A 25,926-nucleotide genomic window follows, 5' to 3' on the forward strand; every position below is an offset into this window, starting at 1 on the left:
TGGAAAAACACAATAAACTGTTAACGTTTTCAGAAATGCAGACAGACATACTTGTACAAGTGCCATGATAGCCATTTGCTCTCAATTAACTATTACATATGTTAGTACCTTGTTAAATTAGCCACCCAATCCCCTTGCGTAAGCGCAACTAGCAAAATTTCACGAAAAATAAGAACTACGATAGAAATTGTAAATTATCTCCATTGATTGATTGATTTGGTTTATTTAACTTCGCTTTTGTGTCACTTTTGGCTAATCGCTAAGATGAGGATGAGTGACGATTCAATGAAATTGACGAAGGGACACTCATAAACACCCATGCCCAGGACGGGATTCGAACCCGGGACGCCTGGCGTTCTAGCGCGCTATGCTAACCACTCTGCCACGGAAGTCGGCTGAATTATCTCGAATGCTATGTAGATTTACAGCTTCCTAGGAACAATTGAAATAAATTGACATCCATATCTCATGAAGAATACTATTCTCTATCCACTGCAAGAACAAAGCAATGGAATCAAAACCACGTGACTTCTGAGAAATAGATCCTTTCATGTGTGTTAGTTTCAATGTTATTTTACCCGTGAATATATTGGTCATAATTTAAGGTCCCAGAACTTCAATATAGTAGCTACGTAGAGTGCTGCTCTTCGAACAACCAAGAAAATATTTCAGAAATAACTTCTATTTGTTTACATTGACTTCAGTCTTACAGGGGACAGGTAATAGAAATAAACTACGCAAAGAAGTCTATAAAAAGTGTAGACCAGAATGCGTATACACAATTTCCTGCCCAGTGGAAACTTTCCAAATACCTCACAGTATGCACCTACCTTCTGGAATGAATGCAGCTCCTATGCAAGAAGCCCCACATATAAACATTGATGCAGACAATGATATCCTCCTTCCGAATTTGTTCATGGCGAACCAAGCGAAAGAATATCCAGGAATTTCCACCAGGCTGACTAGAATGAAATTCATATATTTGTTCCCGCCCAGAGATGTGGAGTTCGTGGATAGCCCGTAGTAAACGAAGGAATTGACAATCCTGAAACAAGAAAAGATTCCGATTAGTTAGTGTAACCGTTATACAACGCGAAGCATAAATTAAACTAGTAATTAATTGATTAGTTAAAGATTAAGTCCCACATTTGCTTTCACATTTTGGTGGGAGCCGTTAAAAATCAGTGTCTGTGAGAAAACAACGCGAAAGATGAATATGAGCAATGTTGGACAAAAACAATACAAAACACGAAGAAATATATGGCTTTTCACCTGTGATCTCCCACAGTTCTCTTACCATCAGGTTCCCAACAAGAAACCTCTCCCACAATTTCTACATTGCCTACCACCCAAATCCTCTTGATTTAATATCAAGGGATGAATATAGATTAAGCAGTTCAGTATTATGTAATGTTCTCTATTGTCCTGTTCATTCAACTCTTTAAACTCCAAATAACTTTTAAGGCTTTATTTTTTAAAAAATCGTTTTTAAAAGAGTAAAATGTTTCATATCCTTACAAAAATATAGGCATAATTATCTAGTATATTTTAACCTTTAGATTCCTTGATAAAATTATATTAATAGAAAAGTGACATGAGAAGTCTATAATGGTAATTATATGTATTGTATGTAAAAACGTGTATCATGAATTAATTGATTAAATAAAGGCTATTTGTGTGGGCACATTTTTGCATTTTCGTCATTTTCGAGGGAAAGGACATTTTGAGCATTTGTAATAGTTTCCTTGGAGACAGTGGCATTTTCAAATATATTTTGAGATTTTATTTATTAACGAATATTTCTGTTTGGTAATGCTTGTTCACATTTAAGGAAACATTTCCAGGAAACAAGTAGCAAGTAGACCTTTAGCAATAGCCCGAGTTATAGTAAATATAAAAGTTTGCACTCTCGTTCAATAAATTGATTTCCAATATTAGCGCATTGCTGGTAACGAATTAATAATAGGGCATTTCTTTATAAATATTGGCTATTTATAGAAAGTTTTGCATCATTTTTTTAAAATTTAGGTCATAAATGGTTTTTCTATTTGGCATTTTTTTACCAACTTTTACCCTAAATAATAATAAAAAACCACGTGGGTGGTCCTGAACAACTTCCCTTAAAATACATTAAAATAAAACATTGATTGCAGGAAAAGATGCAAAATATAATAATAGCAAAAAAGAGAGGATAACACGCTCCCTTACGATCTTATCACCCCCTACTCTTTTGTGAAAATTCTGATCACGTTTACATCATGAAAGTCGATCTAATGATTCGTTGCAACACTATCTAAGAAAATAAAGATAGAAGTACTTACCAAATTATAAACAAATTTAGAGCTCTCAGCAGAAGTCTTTGCGACTTAAATATCTGCAGAATTCCTGATCTTCTATGCTCGTCTTGAGACGTGGCTTTGCTCTGAAGGTAAAAAAAAAAACCGGTAAATTCAATTTAGTTTAGGAGTAAAGAAAAAACAGACACCTTAGAAATAAAATATTTATTTAGTTATCTTAAGTATATTGTCAAGGAATTTTGTTCTTTTTTCGTCTCTTCGCCATCGAACTCAACCGAAGGGGACTGTTGAATGAGAACATTAATAAATATCTCTACTGCACCATCAGTGCCATAGTCAGGATTCTGTAGGTGTTTGACTTAATTTTTCAGGGTGGGCGATGTATTTTAAGGTTGTCAGTAGATGTTTTTCCAGTTATTACCCACATAACATTCAATGAATATTGATGCATGTTATTTGGCTGAAGACTCGGTCTTCAGATATAGCGAAGAATGGAAGCCTGAAGTCCAGGGTGACATTGTTACTTTGAGTAACTGTGGCAATCTTCATTAGAATTTTATGTCTTCGTTCACATATATCCAGTACCTTGATGAGAGAAAGAAGACCTTCAGATCCACAAATTAACGATTGCAACCATACGTAACATCCATATATTAGAAATATTAGATCACACCCTTGGAAAGGAGCAAAACTGTTGACCTACAGTGTTCAACCGGAACTGAAAATCGACTGTATGTGTGAAGCAAGGATCGGCTTCTTTGATCACTCATGGCACCATTGTTACAGGTTTGTGTATGTGTTCCATCGGCCTGATAGCAAGTGCAAATATGGGTGTTTTGTCCGAAAACATTTATAGTTCTGATTCTAAGGCTAACTGGAGTTTTCTCAATCTTTAGCAATTAATGAAATGAAATATTTAGTAAAATACGTTATTCATATAGTAAAGATTCGGCATTACTGACATCTCCCGGTGCTTCCTACGTCCATGTTTTTCCATAATTGAAATGAATGTGTGTGAAATGGGTTAAAGGTTTTAATGAACATTGTCCCTAGTCCCCACAATTCTCTCAGCGATTATGCGCATAATTGGCCTAAATATTACAACCGAAATTCTGAATGCAGGACGACACGATATTAGCTTTAGCACTCCAACCCGTTACCTTTGGAGGCGAGATCGTGAGTAGACTACTAGCTATAGGCGCAATTATCAGTGATGTTCTTTTTTGTCTTTATTCATTTTACGTTGTGTGTAACCATTACCAGGGTTGGCATAAACTTTTGTTTTATTTTTTTGAAAATATTTACCGTATTACGAGGCGCATCCAGAAAGTAAGTTTCCCTATTTTTTTCCCGTGAAAGTAAACATAATGAGCCGTGTAAATTGCGCATGCGCAGCAGAGCTAAGACGTATCAATCATATGCCAGGCGGACAGATCCCGCCCGGCGCCAGTAGCGAGCCAGCAGTGGTCCGAAATGGAAGCTCGTATTCCTTCTCCCGCCGCATGCGAGGTTCGGTCGGTGATAAAGTTCCTGAATGCACAAAGCATTGCGCCAATTGACATTCATCGTCAGCTCTGTGAGGTCTATGGGCCGAACATTATGAGTAAGCAGATGGTGCGTCGCTGGTGTCGGCAATTTTCGGAAGGTCGTCAAAGTGTCCATGATGAAGAGCGCAGTGGGCGTCCGTCCCTCATCACTGATGATCTGGTTGAGCTGGTGCGGCAGCGCATCGTAGAGAACCGTCGCTTCACGATTACGGAGTTGAGTAGCCTTCTTCCGCATATATCGCGATCCGTGTTGCATGAGATTGTCACGCAGCGCCTGCTGTTCAAAAAATTGTGTGCCAGGTGGGTGCCGAAAAACCTGACACCCGAACACAAAATGAAACGTTCAGGAGCAGCACTGACATTCCTGCAACGGTACCATGATGACGGCGATGATTTCCTCGACAGGATCGTCACGGGCGATGAGACGTGGATTTCGCACTTCACCCCGGAAACCAAGCAGCAGTCAATGCATTGGCGGCATAGTGGATCTCTGGTCAAGAAGAAATTCAAACAGACGCTGTCGGTACAGAAAGTGATGTGCACCGTGTTTTGGGACAGGAAGGGCATTTTGCTCATTGACTTCCTCCCCAGAGGTGAAACGGTGAACGCTGACCATTACTGTGAAACACTAAGGAAATTGCGACGTGACATTCAAAACAAGAGGCGTGGCATGCTTACTGCAGGTGTTGTGCTCCTCCATGACAATGCTCGTCCACATACGGCTCGGCGCACAGCAGCTGTTTTGACGGAATTTGGCTGGGAGTTGTTTGATCATCCACCTTACAGTCCTGATCTGGCTCCCAGCGATTTTCACGTTTTCTTGCACCTCAAGAAATTCCTGTCCTCCGGTGAGCGTTTTGGCAACGACGAAGAGCTGAAGACGTTTGTCACCCGCTGGTTCCATTCACAGGCGGCAGAGTTCTACGACAGTGGAATCCAAAAGTTGATACTACGATACGACAAGTGCCTCAATTCTGGTGGTTGCTATGTTGAAAAATAGTTGAACCTTTGCTGTACCTGTTGCCAATAAATGGTTTCCTGAAACTGTGTTGGTTTTTTTTTTAAGAAAAATAGGGAAACTTACTTTCTGGATGCGCCTCGTACATTGTTTCGTTTGAGACGAATACATTCCTTCGAATATTATGGTTTTAATGAAACTGCTAATACTCCTTATAATAATGAATATTCAATAGTCTCTTGCTTATGTGCATCTCATATTTAAGTTCTAAATTGTTATACATTACAATATTATCCTACGAGAGATTATAATTTTGAAGAAGAGTGAAACGAAAGCATTAACCCTAGCAATGCCAAGGTATTTTTTGTTAAACGGATTACCAAGGTGGTGAGGCCTCAGAGGCACATGAATGGAAGTCCAATTGAACTGGACTGATGTGTGTTTTCTGTCATTTGTACACATAAATTAACTAATTAGACACTACTTTCATGTTTTGTTATAGATTATACATGAAAGATAAATTACATAATGATTTTTAAGTATTTAAAGTAAATCACTGTAACATTTATTACTTTTCTTCAATTATAATGTTGATTCTTGGAACAATGCTTAAACTGTGCAAAATTCTAGCAAAGTTATTTTTTCTTTTTCTACTACTCATACATTCATTATTTCAAATTGTTACTATAGTTTAGCAATTCAATATATCCTCTCATGTATTGCAATACCTTAAAAACATCATTGCGAAATCTTTCCTTATAGTTACCAAGGGGTAGGTCTTTGAGGCCCATAAACAATATCAACGAAATAAAGTAACTTTTTAATGAACATTTTTGGGAAAAATCACGCGATGTCATTCTAAATATTGCAAAGAACAATTACTATTTTTTATGAATTTTTACATTGATGGATATACATGTAATATGCAAAAAATAAATCAGTGGGCCTGATAGCCCCCCTTGGTATTGCTAGGGTTAACCTTCTGATACGTCTGTAGAGAAGTTACGTGTAGAAACAGGCTTGAATTGAAGCATAGGCCTACCTTTGAGTCTTCCTTCAATAAATCCGGTGATAAAGTTACACCGTTAATCTTGGCTGCTCTTTTGATGATCTCACATGCTTGTTCATGCTCTCCTTTCGACAACAGCCATCGGATCGATTCCGGAACGAACCTGGAATATAAGAAGAAATTGCAACAAATAATAATGTAAACATATAATAGTAACTCTTCTTGATGATGACCATTTATTGTTGCCATCACCATACTCAGTTTAACCAAGCAATAAAATGTTTGAAGTGGTAAGTCTAACAAATGTTAGTGACAAAAAGGTTCTTTAATAGCATGGAATGTTTAGTGGATATCGTCCCTTGGCTGGTTTCTAGTATGAGCGCAATCCAGACATCCGATGATTTTTTATCCGTACAGTTTTATTGTTTATTGGTTTTACTGGCTCTCCTCATACTTTGTTAGTCATGTTCGTATTCTCTATAAATCATTCATACAATCTGTCTGTTTATCCGTTTTACGGATTCTCAGGGACGGCGCTATAGGGGCCTAGGGGGGCTGAAACCCTCCAAAATATATATCAGCTCCCCTTGTAGCCCCCCTCCTAGGGTTTTATAGAAGAACTAAGAGTTTGGTTACATAATATTTTCCATTATACAACTTCCATTGGGCAAGGCCATTACAAAGTTCAAGAACATTTCCTACTTTAGTAAAATCTCAAGATCACTAGATTACATTATTACTGTGTCTTCTAGAATCAACGGCCACTGATCATTTGATACTAAGCAACTGGCCAATCATAAGTTGCCTACTTGCTACTAAATTGACATGATACTCTGCTGCCTTCATGGTAGGTGGATGTATTCAGCGGCTGTGGCTTTGGGGCTATCTCTGGTTTGCAGTAAAATCACAGAACGTCGTAGATTCGATCCCCGCAACCGGCAAAAAGAAAACTAGAAGACGACAAGAAATGGGGCTCTCTCGAAACGTGTTCGAATTGGAAAAAGTAGAACCACTAGACAATGGATTAACTTCAATTAACATTGTCTAGAAGAGATGCTCGCTCGAAAGTGTTGGAATGAATAATGTCCATTAACATTGCATGCTAGCAACATTTCAACTATACTTACGAAAGTTTCAGGTATAACTACATGATCTAACAATGATAGATTTCCTGCACATATTAACATTGTAAAATGTTGAATGTAATGTTACTACATTTTGGTTTGAATTGTTTGCTTAAGTGGACAGAAAAGCTAATCGGGACTGCATCTACAGTTTAAATTGGATCCGAACCACTATGTGTTTCCACTGGGTATCGAACCCGGGATCACTTGGTTACAAGGCGATGACTTTACCTCTACGCAAGCAGAGAGGCGCTTTATTGAATTGAGTAGCTATTATATACAACAATAAATAACAATAATAAAAAAACATTCCAAGATATACCAAATTGAATTGAAAAACACACACACACAATCGCCCACCAAGGCAAAAATAATCCTGTTTTGAGGAGGACAAGTATGTAAATGCTTTGCCATAGTTGGGCCAACCTCCACAGGTATCAAATTACCTAGTTGCACAAAGTTAAGCGCGAATGAGGATGGTGACATTCAGAACGCCCGTTCAGTCCCCTGCAACTCACCAGTAATAGGAAAGGAAGATAATCACAGGGCATGAGACTAAGAGCTGCATATGTATCCAGTTCTGTAAGCCCCAGGCTAAGACAGCCACGTACACTTCGCCAAATGTAAAGAACCAGGCGATGATCGTCGCTGCCATTTCGCGCTTTGAAGGCCCAACTAGCTCGACTCCTGGAATGGAGAAAGACAGAGGCATTAATCAGCATATACAAGGGCGAACGTTTCAAATTTTTCAGAGGGTGCGGGTGGGGTCAAATTGAAGAGTTGCGTCATTAAATGGGATGTATTGACTTGAACTTTATGTGAAACAGTTTGTATAGATAAAAAACAGAGTGTGAGAGAAAGCAAGAGAATTAAGGAGAGGGAGATAGAAGGAGAAAAATAGTTGTTTGAAGATAAAGATTATTGTTTATCTTAACGTAAACATTTTTAGATATTTTACAGTAACTATTATGCAAGTGCACTCTTTATTTTACAGACTTAAGATATCATTGAAAATAAATTGTGAAAATACCTGTAAAGAGTTGGATTCTACAAATGATAATTAGGTTAATAATTCAGAAAAGTTTCTCTAAGATATCACAACTCATAACTTTGGAAAAAATATCTTGTAGAAAAGTTTGAACTATTTTCTTTGTTTCATATCCCTATTTAAAACTAGGACTATCCAAGAAATTATGCGATATTCGTTCTGAAACAATAGATAATATGGATTATCCAAATGTTCGGATAGGGGATAAATAAAATATGACTGGCTTATGCATAGACACACACATGTATGCATACTATATCATATTACATGAATTTATTAAAAAAATATATAAAAAATTGACATAAGTTGTGTAACAGATATTAAATGTCTATTTAATCACCTCTGCGTTCCAGCGCGCTGATTCCTCGACTCATAAAATCGCAATTGAAGGTTCTGGGCTCACTGGCGTATGCAAAAGGGAGGGATGATGGGACTACAGCCCCCTCCGAAATTTTGAGAAAATCAACATTTTAAAATACCAGTGAAGAATTCGGGAAAAACCAGAATGGTAAATTCAACTCCCCCCTCCCCCATTTTTGATAGTGGAATGATCTATATATACGAAATATCTTATTGTGAATACCGCACTCCTAGAAATCAGCTATGTACGTACTATCCACCTTTACAATTCTAGTCGCTCCCGAAAAATATCTCGGGTATGCCAGTGTCTCTGCTGGATTCCTGGATTCGATTCGTTGTGACTGCCCTGTTACAGTTTCATTTCATCATCATTAACACTCATCATGACCTAACCAAAAGAGGTGAGAAAAATGATCCTTGCAGTTGATTAGAACCTCAATATTTAGAAATCACTGGTTGTAAGTTTGATGTGTTTTGTCTTATTGCATTTTCATACCTGTATTATGCTCATCAGTAAGCAAATAACACTGGTCGACATGGGTTCTGATGTTTGGAAACTAATTGTGGTTCCTGAAACTACATTTGATGCTTATTTCAGAAGTGACCTTGTTTTTGTTGTATCACCCTCAGTTATTTAGAAATCTTCATTGTTAAATAAAACGTAATTCCAGCCCAGAAATTAGAAGTTGATAATATTCCCGATAGATGGCAGTGCACCTCTTATTACATTATATGATTAACAAAATTGCTGAAGACGCCTAGTAACAATGAATGATTCAATAAATTTGTTTCTAAGTTTTGTTATTCGATACCAACTAATGCAAATAGTACAGTTTTTAATTTATTTACCGTGTATAGGATTACGTGATCCGAAAACCTTAGTTAAGTGTATTGTAGATATTATATATGTAAATAGCAGTAGGGAATGCAAAATATTTGATAAAGTTTTCGTCATTGTCGATAGTTCGTGCTGTGTTGTGTCGAGAGACAATGTCGTCGTCGTCCAGGAAGTGTTTGAACTCGCCCCATGTATTCTGTTACATTTGTGGAAGCTATGTAGTGAAGAGGCAAAGACAACGTATCACCACATTTGTGAGGTCTGCTTACCACGAATATTTTGGTGTTAAAGTAGGTGATCAGGACAAAAACTGGGCCCCGCATGAAGTTTGCAAAACATATGTGGAAGCTTTGCGATTGTGGAAGTGTGGCAAGAGGAAAGCATTGCCATTTGGAATACCAATGGTATGGCGGGAACCAAAAAATCACATTGATGACTGCTATTTCTGTGCTATAAATGTTAGCGGTTTCAGTGCTAAGAACAAGAGCAATGTGAGCTATCCCAACAACATACAATCGGCCATTAGGCCCGTGCCTCATGGGCCAGATGTACCTGTACCTGTATGGGACAGTCGGGCCAGGGAGAATCATTGGAAAGTGAAAACGTGGCCAAGTAGAGAATGTCTCTCTCTCCAGGGAAGAAGAATGTGACACAACGGCAATTAATTCAGTCGTCTAAAATACTTCTTCCTCCGTTGCATATTAAGTTAGGGATAATGAAACAGTTTGTGAAAGCGTTAGACAAAGACGGCGAATGCTTTAAATACATTGCCAGTAAATTTCCATCCGTCACTGAGGGTAAGCTCAAAGAGGGTATTTTTGTTGGCCCTCAGATACGGAAACTGATGTGGGATGCAGATTTTGAAGAAGAAATGACTGCTACGGAAAGGTATGCCTGGGTAAGTTTCAAAATGGTGGTTGCCCATTTTATGGGCAATGAAAAACACGTTAACTATGAACATTTTGTGAAAAATCTGCAAACGAATTTATGTAAACTTGGTTGTAAAATGAGCCTCAAATTGCATTTCCTTAACTCACATCTAGATTTCTTTCCGAGTAATCTCGGACACTTAGCGAGGAGCACGGGGAAAGATTTCGCAAGGACATAGCAGAGATGGAACGGAGATACCAGGGACGATGGAATCTTTCCATGATGGCAGATTTTTGTTGGATGTTAAAAAGAGATGTTCCTACTTCGGGTGTCGGGGAAGGCAGAAAGTAAAAAAGAATGAAGTTTGATCCTGAGTCTCAGTAATTCGAAATGCACTATGTTATATCTCTTTCTAGACATGTGTAAATGAAAATGTACATGAATATAGTATATAATATAGATTTTACAATCTCAATATATGTCCCACTGATTACTATATTTGCAAAAATTATTTATTCTATGTGTCTGTAATATGATTATATAAACCCCAAATGATCCCAATAATACCATAATAGACCCCTATATGCTATTCAGTTTTCACGATTTGTGAAAAATTGTGACGTGATGGAGCAAAACGGTTTTCAAATTTGAATTCAGCATGAAAAATCCTTTCAGAGTCACCTATTCATTTCAAAACATCGTTCAACTTTTGAAAAAAATGTCGACCAGTGTAATGTTTAGCGTCCGACGAATCCAAAATTTCAAATTATTCTCATTAACGCTACCGGGAATTAATGCGTGCACTTGGACGAAAACTGCTATGTACTTACGAAATAAAAACTTACCTAAAACATATATGACAGGATACATGGCGGAGTTACCAACCACAGTGAAGAACAGAAGAACAACGAACGTTTCGTAGTTTGGCGAGAAAGTCTGGCCAATCCCCGCCAAGAACGCAACAACAAAAGTGATCAACAGTGCCTTTTTTCTGCCAAACCTGAAAGGAGAAGAGATATATGTGTCGGTCTGTGACAAAGAAGCTGAATAGTATTGACACAGAAAACAATAAAATTACTTTTGGTAAATTGACTTTAAATTGCACATATTTGCAGGTCTGCAATAATCAGTGTGTGTTTTACAGGCTGTGCAGGGGACATTACCCCCCATCCAGAACAAGTTATAGTTCATGTAAACATTGTACACTATCATCTACTAATTACTCTATAAAATTAACTCATTACCCTTTAAGGAACTACAAATTCTATTGGAACATTTTTCTCATGGATCATTTTAGTACTACAGGGTGATTCAAAAGTCTCTTCACATTTTCCTTATTTCGCTAATGAGTGGTTTTCAGGATGGGATAAAACAGTGTTGTTTTCCAGCAAGATGGTGCACCACCTCATTTCGCCGGAATCGTTCGGGACTACCTCGCTGATACCTTCCCCGATAGGTGGATCGGCCGTTGCCCACCAAGACTTTTGGCGGCTTGCTCACAGACCTGACTCCCTTAGACTTTTTTTGTCTGGGGTTTCGTTAAGTCTAGGGTGAACCAAGAAAAGATCAACACCATAGAGCAACTGACACAGCGAATAGCCGCAGCAACAAGGGAGATCACGCCAGCTATGTTGGAGCATGTGTCCTGGTCTACGCAAGAGATAGATGGGTGCTATGCCTAGATTTACAGGGCCACCGAATTGAAATGTACTGAGTTCTTCTTCTATGCTTGTGTAGTTTTCAACAGTACTGTCAATTGTGTAAAAAAAAAATGCTTTCTCATTAAAATGTCAAGAGACTTTTGAATCACCTTGTATTTTAAGTCATAAATGCCTTTTTTATGTGGTATTTTTAGAGCACTCTTTCGGTCATTAAATGCCCTGCCGTAATAATCAGAGTGACCCCAGGGTATTCTAATACCAGCTCCATACCGAGGTAGAGTCCAGAAGATGCTGAGCCGTTCCTATTTTATAGGAGACCCCAATGGTGTATCATTTTTCTTCTTTCTAAAACTCTCAGTATTCCACAGATTTCTTTTGTTAGTTGACCAAATGAAGTGTTGGAGTATCTTATATAGAACAATGAATTATTGGGATCCAAGTCGTGACATTTAGCTATATCATGGCTAATAACAGGAAAGAGATCGCTCCACTTTTTTAGTTCTTTCTTTTCAAAATAAAGAAAACATTCTTTTTCGAACTCGTATTTATTAACGTTACATCTAATTATATTTTTAATTGGTTCAATAGTTGATAATTTTTAATCCACTATCCTTGTAAGGAAGGTAACTTTACTGAGATTATACGTATATAAAACAAAGCTGAAAGCTTCGTAGCACAACAGAGCTTCAAGAACGGCCTTTGTTGGGTGACATCTTGTCCCCAATCTGGATAATTGTTCCGAAATTGTCAAGGTATTGGTTCAATTTTTGGTTACCTCCGAGAATCGTACTAGCAACCACTAGCACGAAAGGCGATAGCGCGAACCATTACAATAAGAAAGACCGTTAGTTGATCGCAACTTGCACTTTTCAATATCGACTTGGCAATATCGAAGCATGAAAATGTTAGGAAATGGCTCAAACTGAATTTTGATTGGAGCACAGCCTGGTGTTTAGATGTAGAACTACAAGCGAAAATATACTTGTAGTATTGAAACGCAAATTCCCCTTCACTCACGTGGATTAATAAATGAGTAGTACTTACTTATCGGATATGAGTCCACTGACAAAGACCCCGACGAAGACACCGCTGAAATTGATTGTTCCCACCAGGGACAGCATCCACAGTTTGTCAGGGCATGTTAGGTCCCACTGCAAAACAGGATTAAAATAAGCATATGTGGAATTTTGTAAATGGATGAGAGAAGACGACTGAATCGGAAGGCATCGCTCAGGGTATAACGAGGGTGGCGCTTGCAAAACTTCCAGAAAGGGGTGGGGAGGAGGGGGTAGCGAAGTATTCAGTACTTTCCTTGCCAGAATTAGGTAGAGCTGTTAGTGAAATTTCATAAAGTTAGACAGAAATACGAATCAACTTTAACACTCGAGAAATTTTAATATTTTTTTTCCTGAACTATCCCCTATACTATGATTAAATTTGTTTCACTTGAGTTTATGCTATATATATATATATATATATGTATATATATATATATATAGATATATATATATATATAGATATAAATGGACGATAATCGATACGATAATTCAAGAATCCTGTATGAAATGGCGAGCATATCCCTAAATAACTTGAATGATAGGATTCTTCTCTTAATGAATTCGTGTGACAAGACAACGGTAAGGAATTTTATTCTAAACTTCATGGAGATTTATGGACAACGAAAATTTGTATTTCGGGACTCAAAATTGTTTTTTAGCAACGCACCAGAAGGTGTCGTGACGATCGAGCAGTATGCGCCTGCGCAGTAGCTCGTACAACATGGCAGCTCCACTGTTGACTTGCACCGTAGAAGAGCAACGAAGTGTTATTCGTTTTTTGTGGTCAGAGGAGGTAATTTTTTCTGAAATCTACAGCAGAATGAAGGTTCAGTACGGATACAATTGTTAAAGTCAGGGGAGAATGTACGGAATTAATGGATTCGCTGGTCGATCTGTTGTTTCACTGCCTCCCACACCGGTGTTCATCACTGACATTTCGTCTTCCGTCTTTAAATCTTTCCACCCATACACTCTCATGCACATAATAAAAATAGTAAATAAAGTAAAAAAAATGTACCTGAGTAACAATGGTCCATTCTGGATACTCATAAACCCATCGGTCACATCTGCCGATGCTAGATCCCGTCAAATCTGTATAACAGATTGATGAATTCGAAGTAGGAACAGACGAATTGAAACTGTAGACGTCGCATGAACGGGGAACATATGGTCCAGCATTGCTTTCTGCTGGTATAATATTGGGAAGCCAATCTGCTGTGAATTGTGGGTTACTTTCATCATCACAGCCATCAACGAAACATCTGGAAGTCAAGGAAGAAAATCACTAGTTAATAGTAAGCAGTTGTAGATAGTGTAATTATATTTTACTGATCACTAGTTTAAATTATTAAATACATAATTAAAATTAACCTGCCATGGTCGAAAATTATTTTATTGAAAATACAGATGGCCAATCTCGCATATGCAAACTTTCAGTTATTAAAGAGCAGTCCCGCACAAAAATTCTGAGCTTAAAATATACAAAAGTCAATTATGAAGACACTTATGAATCAGAAACCAAGGCTTTGGAAAAAAATAGGTAATATAGTATATTTTCAGCATATGAAATATTAAATAGTATCACAAAGCAAATCCTTGTAAGAATTACACAATGGATCTTTGAAATATAAAATATTAAGGAATATGGTGGATGAATTTGTAAAAGCAATAATTGATTGATTGATTTGGTTTATTTTACTTCGCTATTCTGTCACTTTTGGCTAATCGCGAAGATGATGAAGGATTATGTTATGATGAAGCTGATGAAGGATTATGTTATGATGAAGCTGATGAAGGAACACTCGGAAAGAACACCCATGCAAAGGCCGGGATTCGGAAACGAGACCCTGGCATCTCCGCGATGCGCCAAAAGTGGCAGAAAAGCGAAGTAAAAGTAAATAGAAGTAGTAGCTCCATAGCTCGGGAAGTCTGATGCCTTCTGCAGTACGCCATAGGAGACACCCGAACAATCATTGCGATGGTACGTCTGAGCAAGTCGCATAGTAAAACCAATTCTGGTTTAGGCAACATTTCATCTACCGCCCGTACTAGTTTACAAATATCTCGTTTTGGGACCTCCCCGATGGCGCAGTGGTAGCGTCGTCGCCTTGTAATCAAGGAGTCCCGGGTTCGATAACCGGTGGAGGCACGTAGTGGTTCGGATCCCACTTTAAACTGTAGGTCCAGACCCGATTAGACTTACTGTGCATAAAGTGGACTTAAAACTACAAGTCTATCTATCACAAATATCTCGAAAGAGATGATAGTAAACTTTGGTCTCGTTCCAGTCTCTAACCCATGGCCTTGTCTCTAGTTACAACTTCGTAAGGGAAATTGATTCCTTTGTAGAACAGCGACCGTTATCATTGACGCTAATCGCTTCCTCGAGACGATTTCTGGTCACATGACTATATCGCGGCCGAGGTTTGATAACATCCTCATTGACAAGGTCCGTGGACAACAGGCAGCGTGTGGTGTCTCGTTACGTCAGAGAGTAATGAGCAATCTTGGAGTCATAGAGTCCAGTGCTAAGGCATTGCGTTTAGAAATTTACAATAGAGATCATTGGCTACAGCTGGATTTTAATGGCAAAAGAAAATATAGCATCCAAATTATAATGAAACACTCATGCTTCGTCAGTACCCGAGTGTGTACAGGTAACGATTGACGATATCTCCGTCGTCGCCTTGTAACAATGGATCCTTGGTGCGATACCCGGTGGAGGCACATAGTGGTTCGGATCCCACTTTAAACTGCAGGTCCGTCCTGATTAGCCTTACTGTACATAAAGTGGACCTCAAAACTAACAAAAAAAACCTCACGATATCGCTACAGAGCATTAGGGCGGCAGGTAACTTTTAATGGCAAAGGGATAGGGCCAGAGGGGTAGAAGGGGTACACAAAAATATTGTGCGATAGACCTAATTATAATGCCACTTTATGGTGATAAACTAACTAACTAACTCTCTAGCCTTCTTAAACCCGAAGGTTCATGGCTGCAGCAACACAGGCCTTCCATCTGTCCCTATCTAGAGCAAGATCTATATACTCTTTTCCATCCCTACCGATTTCCCTTAGGTCCATCTCAACGTTGTCCCTCCATCTTCGTTTTGGCCTTCCTACAGGTCTCTTACCATCAGGTTTCCCAACAAGAATCCTGTAAACTCCTCTTTCCTCTCCCATTCGTGCCACGTGGCCTGCCCACCTAAGTCTTCTTGATTTAATTATTCTAATAATATCTGGACATGAGTACAAATTATGTAGTTCTAAATTATGTAACCTTCTCCACTCACCTGTCTCCTCATCCCTTTTAGGTCCAAAGATTTTCCTAAGGATCTTATTTTCAAATACTCTCAATTTATGTTCCTCTTTCAATGTAAGGGACCAAGTTTCACATCCATATAATACTACAGGCAAAATTACTGTTTTGTATATTTTAACTTTTAGTTTCTTAGATATTAAACGAGAAGACAAAAGTTTATGAAGAGAGAAGTAACATGCATTTCCTGAATTAAGCCTACTTTTTATTTCCTCTTTAATATCATTTTCATTTGTTAATATTACTCCTAAGTATTTGAATTTGGAAACTGGTTCAAACGAGTTGTTATCAATAATTAGATTTTGATTATTACCTAACACTTGGTTTCGGCCTGTAAGCATATATTTAGTTTTCTCTTTGTTAACTTCCAAACCTATCTCTTTAGCAGTTTTGAAAAATATTTTAGCATTATTCTTAATTGTATTCACATCATCCCCCAGTAAGTCTACATCATCTGCATATGCTAACAACTGAGTCACACCATTTAATTTTAGTCCTTCTTTAGTTTCTTTTACCTTACTTACAGCATATTCTAAGGCAAAATTAAAGAGCAATGGAGATAATGCATCTCCTTGTTTTAACCCATCATGAATTATAAATTTGTCAGACATATTATTACCCACACGAATTTTACTTTCTGTTTCACTGGTGCATATTTTTATCATACTAACAAGCTTCGTAGGTATTCCAAACTCTACTAATATATTATATAATTTATCTCTTTTGACCGAATCATATGCTTTTTTGAAATCAATGAATAGCTGATGGACATTTTGATTATATTCCCACTTTTTTCAAGTGTCTGTCTGATGTGATGAAAAATTTGATCTGTAGTTGATCTGTTACGTTTAAATCCACATTGATAATCACCTATAATTTCATTAGCATATGGGGTTAGTTTTGTTAAAAGAATGTTAGACAATATTTTGTATGTTGTTGAGAGTAGAGAAATTCCACGGTAATTATTGCAGTTCATTTTATCACCTTTTTTAAACACAGGAACAATTATGGATTCTTTCCACTGTTGAGGGATTTCTTCTTTATTCCATATTAAACAAATTAATTTATGAATTTGACATATTAATGAATGTCCACCATATTTAATTAACTCAGCTGGTATTAAATCAATGCCAGGTGCTTTGTTATTCTTAAGCCTTTTAATAGAATCTTTAACTTCAGTCAAGTTAGGTTCTGGAACTAAAGGTTCTGCTGTGTGTACTTCATTTACTTCTGATTTATCTCCTACACGGACATTTAAAAGGTCATTAAAGTAGTTCTTCCATCTATTTAGAATATCGCTTGGGTCAGCTAGAAAATCACCGTCTTTATCTTTTATCAAGTTTACTTTAGGTTGCCACCCCTTTCTAAATTCATTTACACCTTTATATAAATAAATCTCTGATATTTTTGTTTTTGCTGTTTGTTTCAATTTCGTTAATTTTGCTTTTCAAGTAATCTCTTTTTGTACTTCTAAACGTGCGGTTAACTTCTCGCTTTATTCTATTATAATTGCTTAGATTTGTATCATCAGAGTTATTTAACCACCTAAGTCTAGCCTGATTTCTTATTTCTATTAGATTATGACATTCATTATCAAACCATGGCTTACTTTTTCTTGGTTTATGGTATCCTATACTTTCTTTAGCTGCTGATTCTATTGCATTACTTTATGGTGATAGCCAAAATATATTTTTTATAAATACTGGGAGGAACGATGGAGCAGGCTTTTTTCTTGGGAGTCGAGACCCACCCTACCTCCCTCTTTAGGATCGCCACCACTAGTGAGTATTCCAGAATAATTTTCCGACCAGGACTCAAGTGTGTCGCGACACATCGTCGCGATTAGCCAAAAGTGACAGAAAAGCAACACAAAATAAGAAAATTATTTTTTCAAATACTTTTCAATAACTTTTAATCTGCGCCAATGTTTTAATTAACTGAACTTCACGATGTCTCCTGCAAGCCAAATATTCGATATTCCGTGGAGGCACATTGCAAGGTGGTTCTGATCACACTTCAAATATTAGGCCCAGTTCCGGTTAGCCTATCTGAGCATAATGAGGACATAAAATAAACTTTGTAACAATCCTCTTCTAGTTAAGTGACTACATTTAACATTTGTGTAATACTAAAGCAAAACTATGCCGGAATGGTCGTAGTTGTCACTATAGTGTATGCAATCCAGCAATTTTATTGGTCAAGTTCATGTAGTTAGCACTTTTCGCCTAAAAACAACAGGAAATAATTTCCACTATTGCGTAACGAACAGCTATACTTACTGACGACAATTACTGAGGAGGACCTTCGGTAAATTGCCACCTGCACGTCATCATGTTTAATACACTGTTGTGTAGCAATCTTCCACGCGCGAATGCTTTAGTAAATTTGTCTCTGTGGCCATGGCTGAAACCAAGTGACCCGTACAAGGAGAGTCGTGGTATAACAGGCATTAAGGAATTCACAAGGATCACTAAATGTTATCATTTGTTTATAACAAAAATTATATTTTGCCGTGGCAACCTTAGAAGGATAAGATTTGCCAGACTTGTTTTTAGTGGGTGATATTTTTCTCCATTTCCACGATAAACGTGTAGAATTGAGTCAATTACAATAGTTCTTAAGATCCTTCGTCAACTGTTAAGGGGTTATGACGTATAATTTTTGTATAAAATTATTAGACAAGCCTTACATCAGCGAGTCTTATACATAATAGCAGTGGCGCAGGAACGAGGGCTAAGAAGTACATTGCACCCCCTCTCCAAACTTTTAAAATACCCCGTAAATTATTTTATCCGAATTGTATCCCCTGTGCCCCTTCAAATAATTTTACATTCGCAAGATGACGTTCAAACAATCGCGTCTTTATTATCTTAATGGTATCCTTTATGCATTATCTCCTCATCAAAAAGAATTCAATGTTGCGGTGTGGTTAGTTCAATTCATCACGGCTCTCGGAAAACTATATAATGGAGTACAAAAATATAGAATGACACCTAGATGTTGTTTGTTTCGGAATTGTACACACTTGTTTCTAAGCTTATTTCGAAACTACCATAAAATTAAAACTTATTTTGTGAATAATGTTTTCTTTATTGGCAGTAGGCTACAGGTTATTGCAAATTTTCTTCAAAAACCTGAAGCTGTGTGGCCTGTTTCAAAAATGGATACACGTGGAGGTTAAATTTCGTGTCCCAAATCAAAAACGTTCCTCCGCCACAGTATAAATATGAAAGCCTTACCTGTATTTGGGAGTGCCAGCGCTGAATATGTAGGCGAGGGTGCCAGCCGCACAAAATATAACTGGCATGCACACGAGGAAGAAGATAATGGCTTGGTATTTTCCAAATTCACCCAACTCCTTCAGCACTTCATCAAAATTCATGATTCGGTCAGTAGCTCTGCAACAAAGGAAACATCACAGAATTATGATTTGCTTTATTTTGTACAGCGAGAAGATACAGTGCATTGTAACAACAATTGGCACAATCTGGTCTCAAAACATATCTCGTTCTCGTCTCGAGTATCGAAATGATATGTACAGTCACCGGCAATACACATGGGACACCTAGATCCTGAAGTACTGCAAGGCGTTATGTGTGTTGCCTAACTCAACGGTGATGAGTGGATTTTCCTATCAAAGTTTCAATGGCAAGTTCTGTCACCGCCGTAGACTTAGGCAACACACACGACGGAAGCCAGTGTTTCAGGATCTGGGTGTCCGTGCCCAATTTTTATTCCCGGTGACTTCAAAAATTTAAATAATAATTATTGAAACAAGGGAATAAATTTTAGCACATAAAATAACACACAATACTATCTATCTATGAATAATCAGGCAGTTATCAATCACACAAAAAGGAACAATATTCTCACTTTATTTTTTGCGTCAACTCGCTTCCCGACTCTCGATTTAGCCACCGAAGTTCCCGGATTTGAGTCCCCGACCGTGGCATGAGTATTTATTGTGAGAGTCGTTTCACCAGTTTCATATAATCATCTCTCATCGTCGTGATTAGCCAAAATGGAATAAATGCGACGCAAAATAACAAATATTCGTTTGTTTGAGTTAGAATTTTTGTTCTAAGTCCGCCTTATGCACGGGTAGGCTAATCGGAACTGGACCTACAGTTTAAAGTGAGACCGAACCACTCTACGCCTCCACCAGGTATCGAGCCCGGGACCTCTTGATTACAAGGCGACGACGTTATCAAATACTCGCAATAGGAACTCTCATGTCAGGACTATTTCTCGCCCCCGAGGCAGCGTAATTATTAAACAACGCGAAACATGTTGTCCCCAAATATCACCTCACAATAAAGACCTCCGATGTATAATTACTTCAAAATGGATCAAATTACTTACCCCATAATAGTGATTCACGTTTAGAAGTGACATTAATAAGAAATAATATCAAGAAGTACTACGTGCTATATTGTCACGTCATAGCGTTTAGAATAAGAGTATCAGCTCAGTTCTCACTTGTGTGCAACGAACAAAGTTAGTTAACATGGATAGACGGGGAATATTTTGAGGGAAACCTGCAAAACACAGCGGAAGCAAAGAGTACACAGGATAAGATAAAAAGTAGCATTATGTCCAAGTTCTCGAATGACACACTTTCCCTTGGACTTGCATATTACCTTATCGTATTCGCAAGTGGGTGCCATCACAGTAGAGCGACATATTTAAAGTGAAGGATTCTCCTACACAACCCTGCTGGGACACTATGTCCTTCGAAAAGAAACTCTCTCCCAACACCTCGAAGAAGAGGAAGAAGAAAAATTTACAATACTATTTCTATTCCTAATTGGATTGTTTCCCGTCACTGTACATACTACCTCTTGGATTGTTTGCGACGATGAGGATGAAATGACAGTATGATGTTTTGCTCTATTTTACTTCGCTTTTTGTGCCACTTTTGGCTAATTTGGCTAATGATATGATGAAAATTGATGAATGGACACTCAGAAACATCCATTCCCAGGCAAGGAGTCGAACCCGAGACCCGTAGCGTCGTAGCGAAATTGACTGAGTAGATTATGAGACAAACATAACTACACATTCAGGGTTCGCACCTCGTACCACCTTACGCTACATCGTAAAAAAAAAAAAAAAAAACACTTTACGGTGATAACACTGTAAAATAAATTGATAGTTTGCCGTAAGTATTTGTACAGTATTTCCACCGTAAATAAGATTGATTAATTGGGTTTATTTTACTTCGCTTTTCTGCCACTTTTGGCTAATCGCGAAGATGAGGATGAGTAATGGTATGATCAAATTGAAGGGACACACAAAGAACACCCATGACCATGCCGGTGTAACGGGGAATTTGGACTCCGTAGAAAAGTGACTGTACAGTCAATTTTCTACGGATTCCAAATTCCCCGTTTTCGTGACGGGGAAATTGGACTCCGTAGAAAAATGACTGTACAGTCAATTTTCTACAGAGAAAAATGACTGCCCTTTTCAGTTCCCGTCAATTAAGCAGGGGGTAAAATATCCCCGTAGAAAAATGACTGCCTGTCAATTCCCACTTAAAAGAGGGGGTACAAATTCCCCGTAGAAAAGTGACTGCCCCCTTAAACTCTGCTTATATTAGGAGGGGGTACAATTTTCCCGTAGAAAAGTGACTGCCCCCTTAAATCCTGCTTATATTAGGAGGGGGTATAATTTCCCCGTAGAAAAGTGACTGCCCTATTAAATCCTACTAATATCAGAAGGGGGTACAATTTCCCCGTAGAAAAGTGACTGCCCCCTTATATCCTGCTTATATTAGGAGGGGGTATAATTTCCCCGTAGAAAAGTGACTGCCCTATTAAATCCTGCTAATATCAGAAGGGAGTACAATTTCCCCGTAGAAAAGTGACTGCCCTATTAAATCCTGCTAATATGAGAAGGGGGTACAATTTCCCCGTAGAAAAGTGACTGCCCCCTTATATCCTGCTTATATTAGGAGGGGGTACAAATTCCCCGTAGAAAAGTGACTGCCCCCTTAAACTCTGCTTATATTAGGAGGGGGTACAATTTCCCCGTAGAAAAGTGACTGCCCCCTTAAATCCTGCTTATATTAGGAGGGGGTACAAATTCCCCGTAGAAAAGTGACTGCCCCCTTTAACTCTGCTTATATTAGGAGGGGGTACAAATTCCCCGTAGAAAAGTGACTGCCCCCTTAAACTCTGCTTATATTAAGAGGGGGTACAATTTCCCCGTAGAAAAGTGACTGCCCCCTTAAATCCTGCTTATATTAGGAGGGGGTATAATTTCCCCGTAGAAAAGTGACTGCCCCCTTAAATCCTGCTTATATTAGGAGGGGGTATAATTTCCCCGTAGAAAAGTGACTGCCCTATTAAATCCTGCTAATATGAGAAGGGGGTACAATCTCCCCGTAGAAAAGTGACTGCCCCCTTATATCCAGCTTATATTAGGAGGGGGTATAATTTCCCCGTAGAAAAGTGACTGCCCTATTAAATCCTGCTAATATGAGAAGGGGGTACAATTTCCCCGTAGAAAAGTGACTGCCCCCTTAAATCCTGCTTATATTAGGAGGGGGTACAAATTCCCCGTAGAAAAGTGACTGCCCCCTTTAACTCTGCTTATATTAGGAGGGGGTACAAATTCCCCGTAGAAAAGTGACTGCCCCCTTAAACTCTGCTTATATTAGGAGGGGGTACAATTTCCCCGTAGAAAAGTGACTGCCCCTTAAATCCTGCTTATATTAGGAGGGGGTATAATTTCCCCGTAGAAAAGTGACTGCCCCCTTATATCCTGCTTATATTAGGAGGGGGTACAAATTCCCCGTAGAAAAGTGACTGCCCCCTTAAACTCTGCTTATATTAGGAGGGGGTACAATTTCCCCGTAGAAAAGTGACTGCCCCCTTTAATCCTGCTTATATTAGGAGGGGGTACAAATTCCCCGTAGAAAAGTGACTGCCCCCTTTAACTCTGCTTAGATTAGGAGGGGGTACAAATTCCCCGTAGAAAAGTGACTGCCCCCTTAAACTCTGCTTATATTAAGAGGGGGTACAATTTCCCCGTAGAAAAGTGACTGCCCCCTTAAATCCTGCTTATATTAGGAGGGGGTATAATTTCCCCGTAGAAAAGTGACTGCCCTATTAAATCCTGCTAATATCAGAAGGGAGTACAATTTCCCCGTAGAAAAGTGACTGCCCTATTAAATCCTGCTAATATGAGAAGGGGGTACAATTTCCCCGTAGAAAAGTGACTGCCCCCTTATATCCTGCTTATATTAGGAGGGGGTACAAATTCCCCGTAGAAAAGTGACTGCCCCCTTAAACTCTGCTTATATTAGGAGGGGGTACAATTTCCCCGTAGAAAAGTGACTGCCCCCTTAAATCCTGCTTATATTAGGAGGGGGTACAAATTCCCCGTAGAAAAGTGACTGCCCCCTTTAACTCTGCTTATATTAGGAGGGGGTACAAATTCCCCGTAGAAAAGTGACTGCCCCCTTAAACTCTGCTTATATTAAGAGGGGGTACAATTTCCCCGTAGAAAAGTGACTGCCCCCTTAAATCCTGCTTATATTAGGAGGGGGTATAATTTCCCCGTAGAAAAGTGACTGCCCCCTTAAATCCTGCTTATATTAGGAGGGGGTATAATTTCCCCGTAGAAAAGTGACTGCCCTATTAAATCCTGCTAATATGAGAAGGGGGTACAATCTCCCCGTAGAAAAGTGACTGCCCCCTTATATCCAGCTTATATTAGGAGGGGGTATAATTTCCCCGTAGAAAAGTGACTGCCCTATTAAATCCTGCTAATATGAGAAGGGGGTACAATTTCCCGTAGAAAAGTGACTGCCCCCTTAAATCCTGCTTATATTAGGAGGGGGTACAAATTCCCCGTAGAAAAGTGACTGCCCCCTTTAACTCTGCTTATATTAGGAGGGGGTACAAATTCCCCGTAGAAAAGTGACTGCCCCCTTAAACTCTGCTTATATTAGGAGGGGGTACAATTTCCCCGTAGAAAAGTGACTGCCCCCTTAAATCCTGCTTATATTAGGAGGGGGTATAATTTCCCCGTAGAAAAGTGACTGCCCTATTAAATGCTGCTAATATCAGAAGGGGGTACAATTTCCCCGTAGAAAAGTGACTGCCCCCTTATATCCTGCTTATATTAGGAGGGGGTATAATTTCCCCGTAGAAAAGTGACTGCCCTATTAAATCCTGCTAATATGAGAAGGGGGTATAATTTCCCCGTAGAAAAGTGACTGCTCCCTTATATCCTGCTTATATTAGGAGGGGGTACAAATTCCCCGTAGAAAAGTGACTGCCCTATTAAATCCTGCTAATATGAGAGGGGGGTACAATTTCCCCGTAGAAAAGTGACTGCCCCCTTATATCCTGCTTATATTAGGAGGGGGTACAAATTCCCCGTAGAAAAGTGACTGCCCCCTTATATCCTGCTTATATTAGGAGGGGGTACAAATTCCCCGTAGAAAAGTGACTGCCCCCTTAAACTCTGCTTATATTAGGAGGGGGTACAATTTCCCCGTAGAAAAGTGACTGCCCCCTTAAACTCTGCTTATATTAGGAGGGGGTACAATTTCCCCGTAGAAAAGTGACTGCCCCCTTAAACTCTGCTTATATTAGGAGGGGGTACAATTTCCCCGTAGAAAAGTGACTGCCCCCTTAAACTCTGCTTATATTAGGAGGGGGTACAATTTTCCCGTAGAAAAGTGACTGCCCCCTTAAATCCTGCTTATATTAAGAGGGGTATAATTTCCCCGTAGAAAAGTGACTGCCCTATTAAATCCTGCTAATATGAGAAGGGGGTACAATTTCCCCGTAGAAAAGTGACTGCCCCCTTATATCCAGCTTATATTAGGAGGGGGTACAAATTCCCCGTAGGAAAGTGACTGCCCTCTTCAACCCTGCCTATATATCGTACATTTCTTGGAACAAGCGAAGGAATGTCTTAAACTAACAGCATGTCCCGTACTCTTTGTTTTATCGGGTACTTATTGGCATCCGCTATTACGTCTCCATTTTGCTTTCTCTCTGTTCTATCGTGGGCGATTCAGCTGCCTTTTCCTTGAAAGTGTGGATTTTTGTGGCAATGCTTCAGCTGGTCGGCTCAAGTTAATGGGACGTCTGCCTTAATTAATCACGTTTGACATAGATATTTACTAGCTTGAAAGAAAATATACTTTATATTTAGTTAATGTGATCAGAGGATTGTAGTAATCAATGTTTTATGCAGCATATAAACTTTCAACGGATAGTCACAAGCCACAGCGAACATAACCACAACTCTATTTCATAATTACACGTACAGAAGGATGAGTTCCACACTGAACTGCTAGCTGACGGGTGCCAGAAATTTCCACTATTACTATCAAAAAGATGTGACTCGTCACTTCCTTCATTATTGTCTCCAAAATCCATGTTTTCTAACGGTGCATGTACAGCCTACGTAGCGGGAAAGTGTGGCTTATGACTATATCACTACACAGATGACCACCTGGTTGGAGAGCCAAAAACTTCAGTGATGTACATATTATACTGCCATTCGAAAAGAAAAATGACAATGTCTCGCACTTTTTGGACAGTGGGTTGCTTATTGTGCATGATGGTATGTTCAACAACAACAACAACATAAAAATCAAACATGTGGCTTAAGAATATCATCCACTGACTCCTTCATGTGTTAAACATGGTGAATAATATGTAATAGGTTAGTTGCAAACCACAACGAAATTATAAATGTCTGTATTTGATAAAGTTTTTGTATAAATTGAAATACATCACATATTATATTAAAATGCACTACAGCATTATTGAAATACATATTTAGTGAAAAGTGATAAATCATAATTCT

The 25,926-nt window shown here is 38.7% G+C and overlaps 2 protein-coding genes across 5 annotated transcripts in view; one reads left to right on the plus strand and one right to left on the minus strand.

Annotated features, from left to right (window-relative positions):
• Su(var)3-3 (lysine-specific histone demethylase Su(var)3-3) overlaps nt 1-25,926 on the plus strand; it is a 786,450-nt gene that overhangs the window by 66,429 nt on the left and 694,095 nt on the right. The gene's annotated exons all lie outside the window — the stretch shown is intronic.
• LOC145988729 (organic cation transporter protein-like) overlaps nt 1-25,926 on the minus strand; it is a 65,971-nt gene that overhangs the window by 9,912 nt on the left and 30,133 nt on the right. For all 4 annotated transcript variants that reach the window (XM_083123846.1, XM_083123849.1, XM_083123848.1 and 1 more), the window contains exons 2-9: nt 19,329-19,487; nt 13,789-14,032; nt 12,757-12,863; nt 10,897-11,051; nt 7,454-7,622; nt 5,845-5,974; nt 2,322-2,422; nt 831-1,045 (exon numbers count right to left, since the gene is read on the minus strand). In XM_083123846.1, coding sequence (XP_082979972.1) covers nt 831-1,045; nt 2,322-2,422; nt 5,845-5,974; nt 7,454-7,622; nt 10,897-11,051; nt 12,757-12,863; nt 13,789-14,032; nt 19,329-19,471 — 1,264 coding nt within the window. In that variant the 5' untranslated portion in view covers nt 19,472-19,487. The remainder of the gene's footprint in view (nt 1-830; nt 1,046-2,321; nt 2,423-5,844; nt 5,975-7,453; nt 7,623-10,896; nt 11,052-12,756; nt 12,864-13,788; nt 14,033-19,328; nt 19,488-25,926) is intronic.

Source organism: Lepisma saccharinum, chromosome 6, assembly GCF_977018435.1.
Source record: "Lepisma saccharinum chromosome 6, izLepSacc3.1, whole genome shotgun sequence".
NCBI lineage: Eukaryota > Metazoa > Arthropoda > Insecta > Zygentoma > Lepismatidae > Lepisma > Lepisma saccharinum.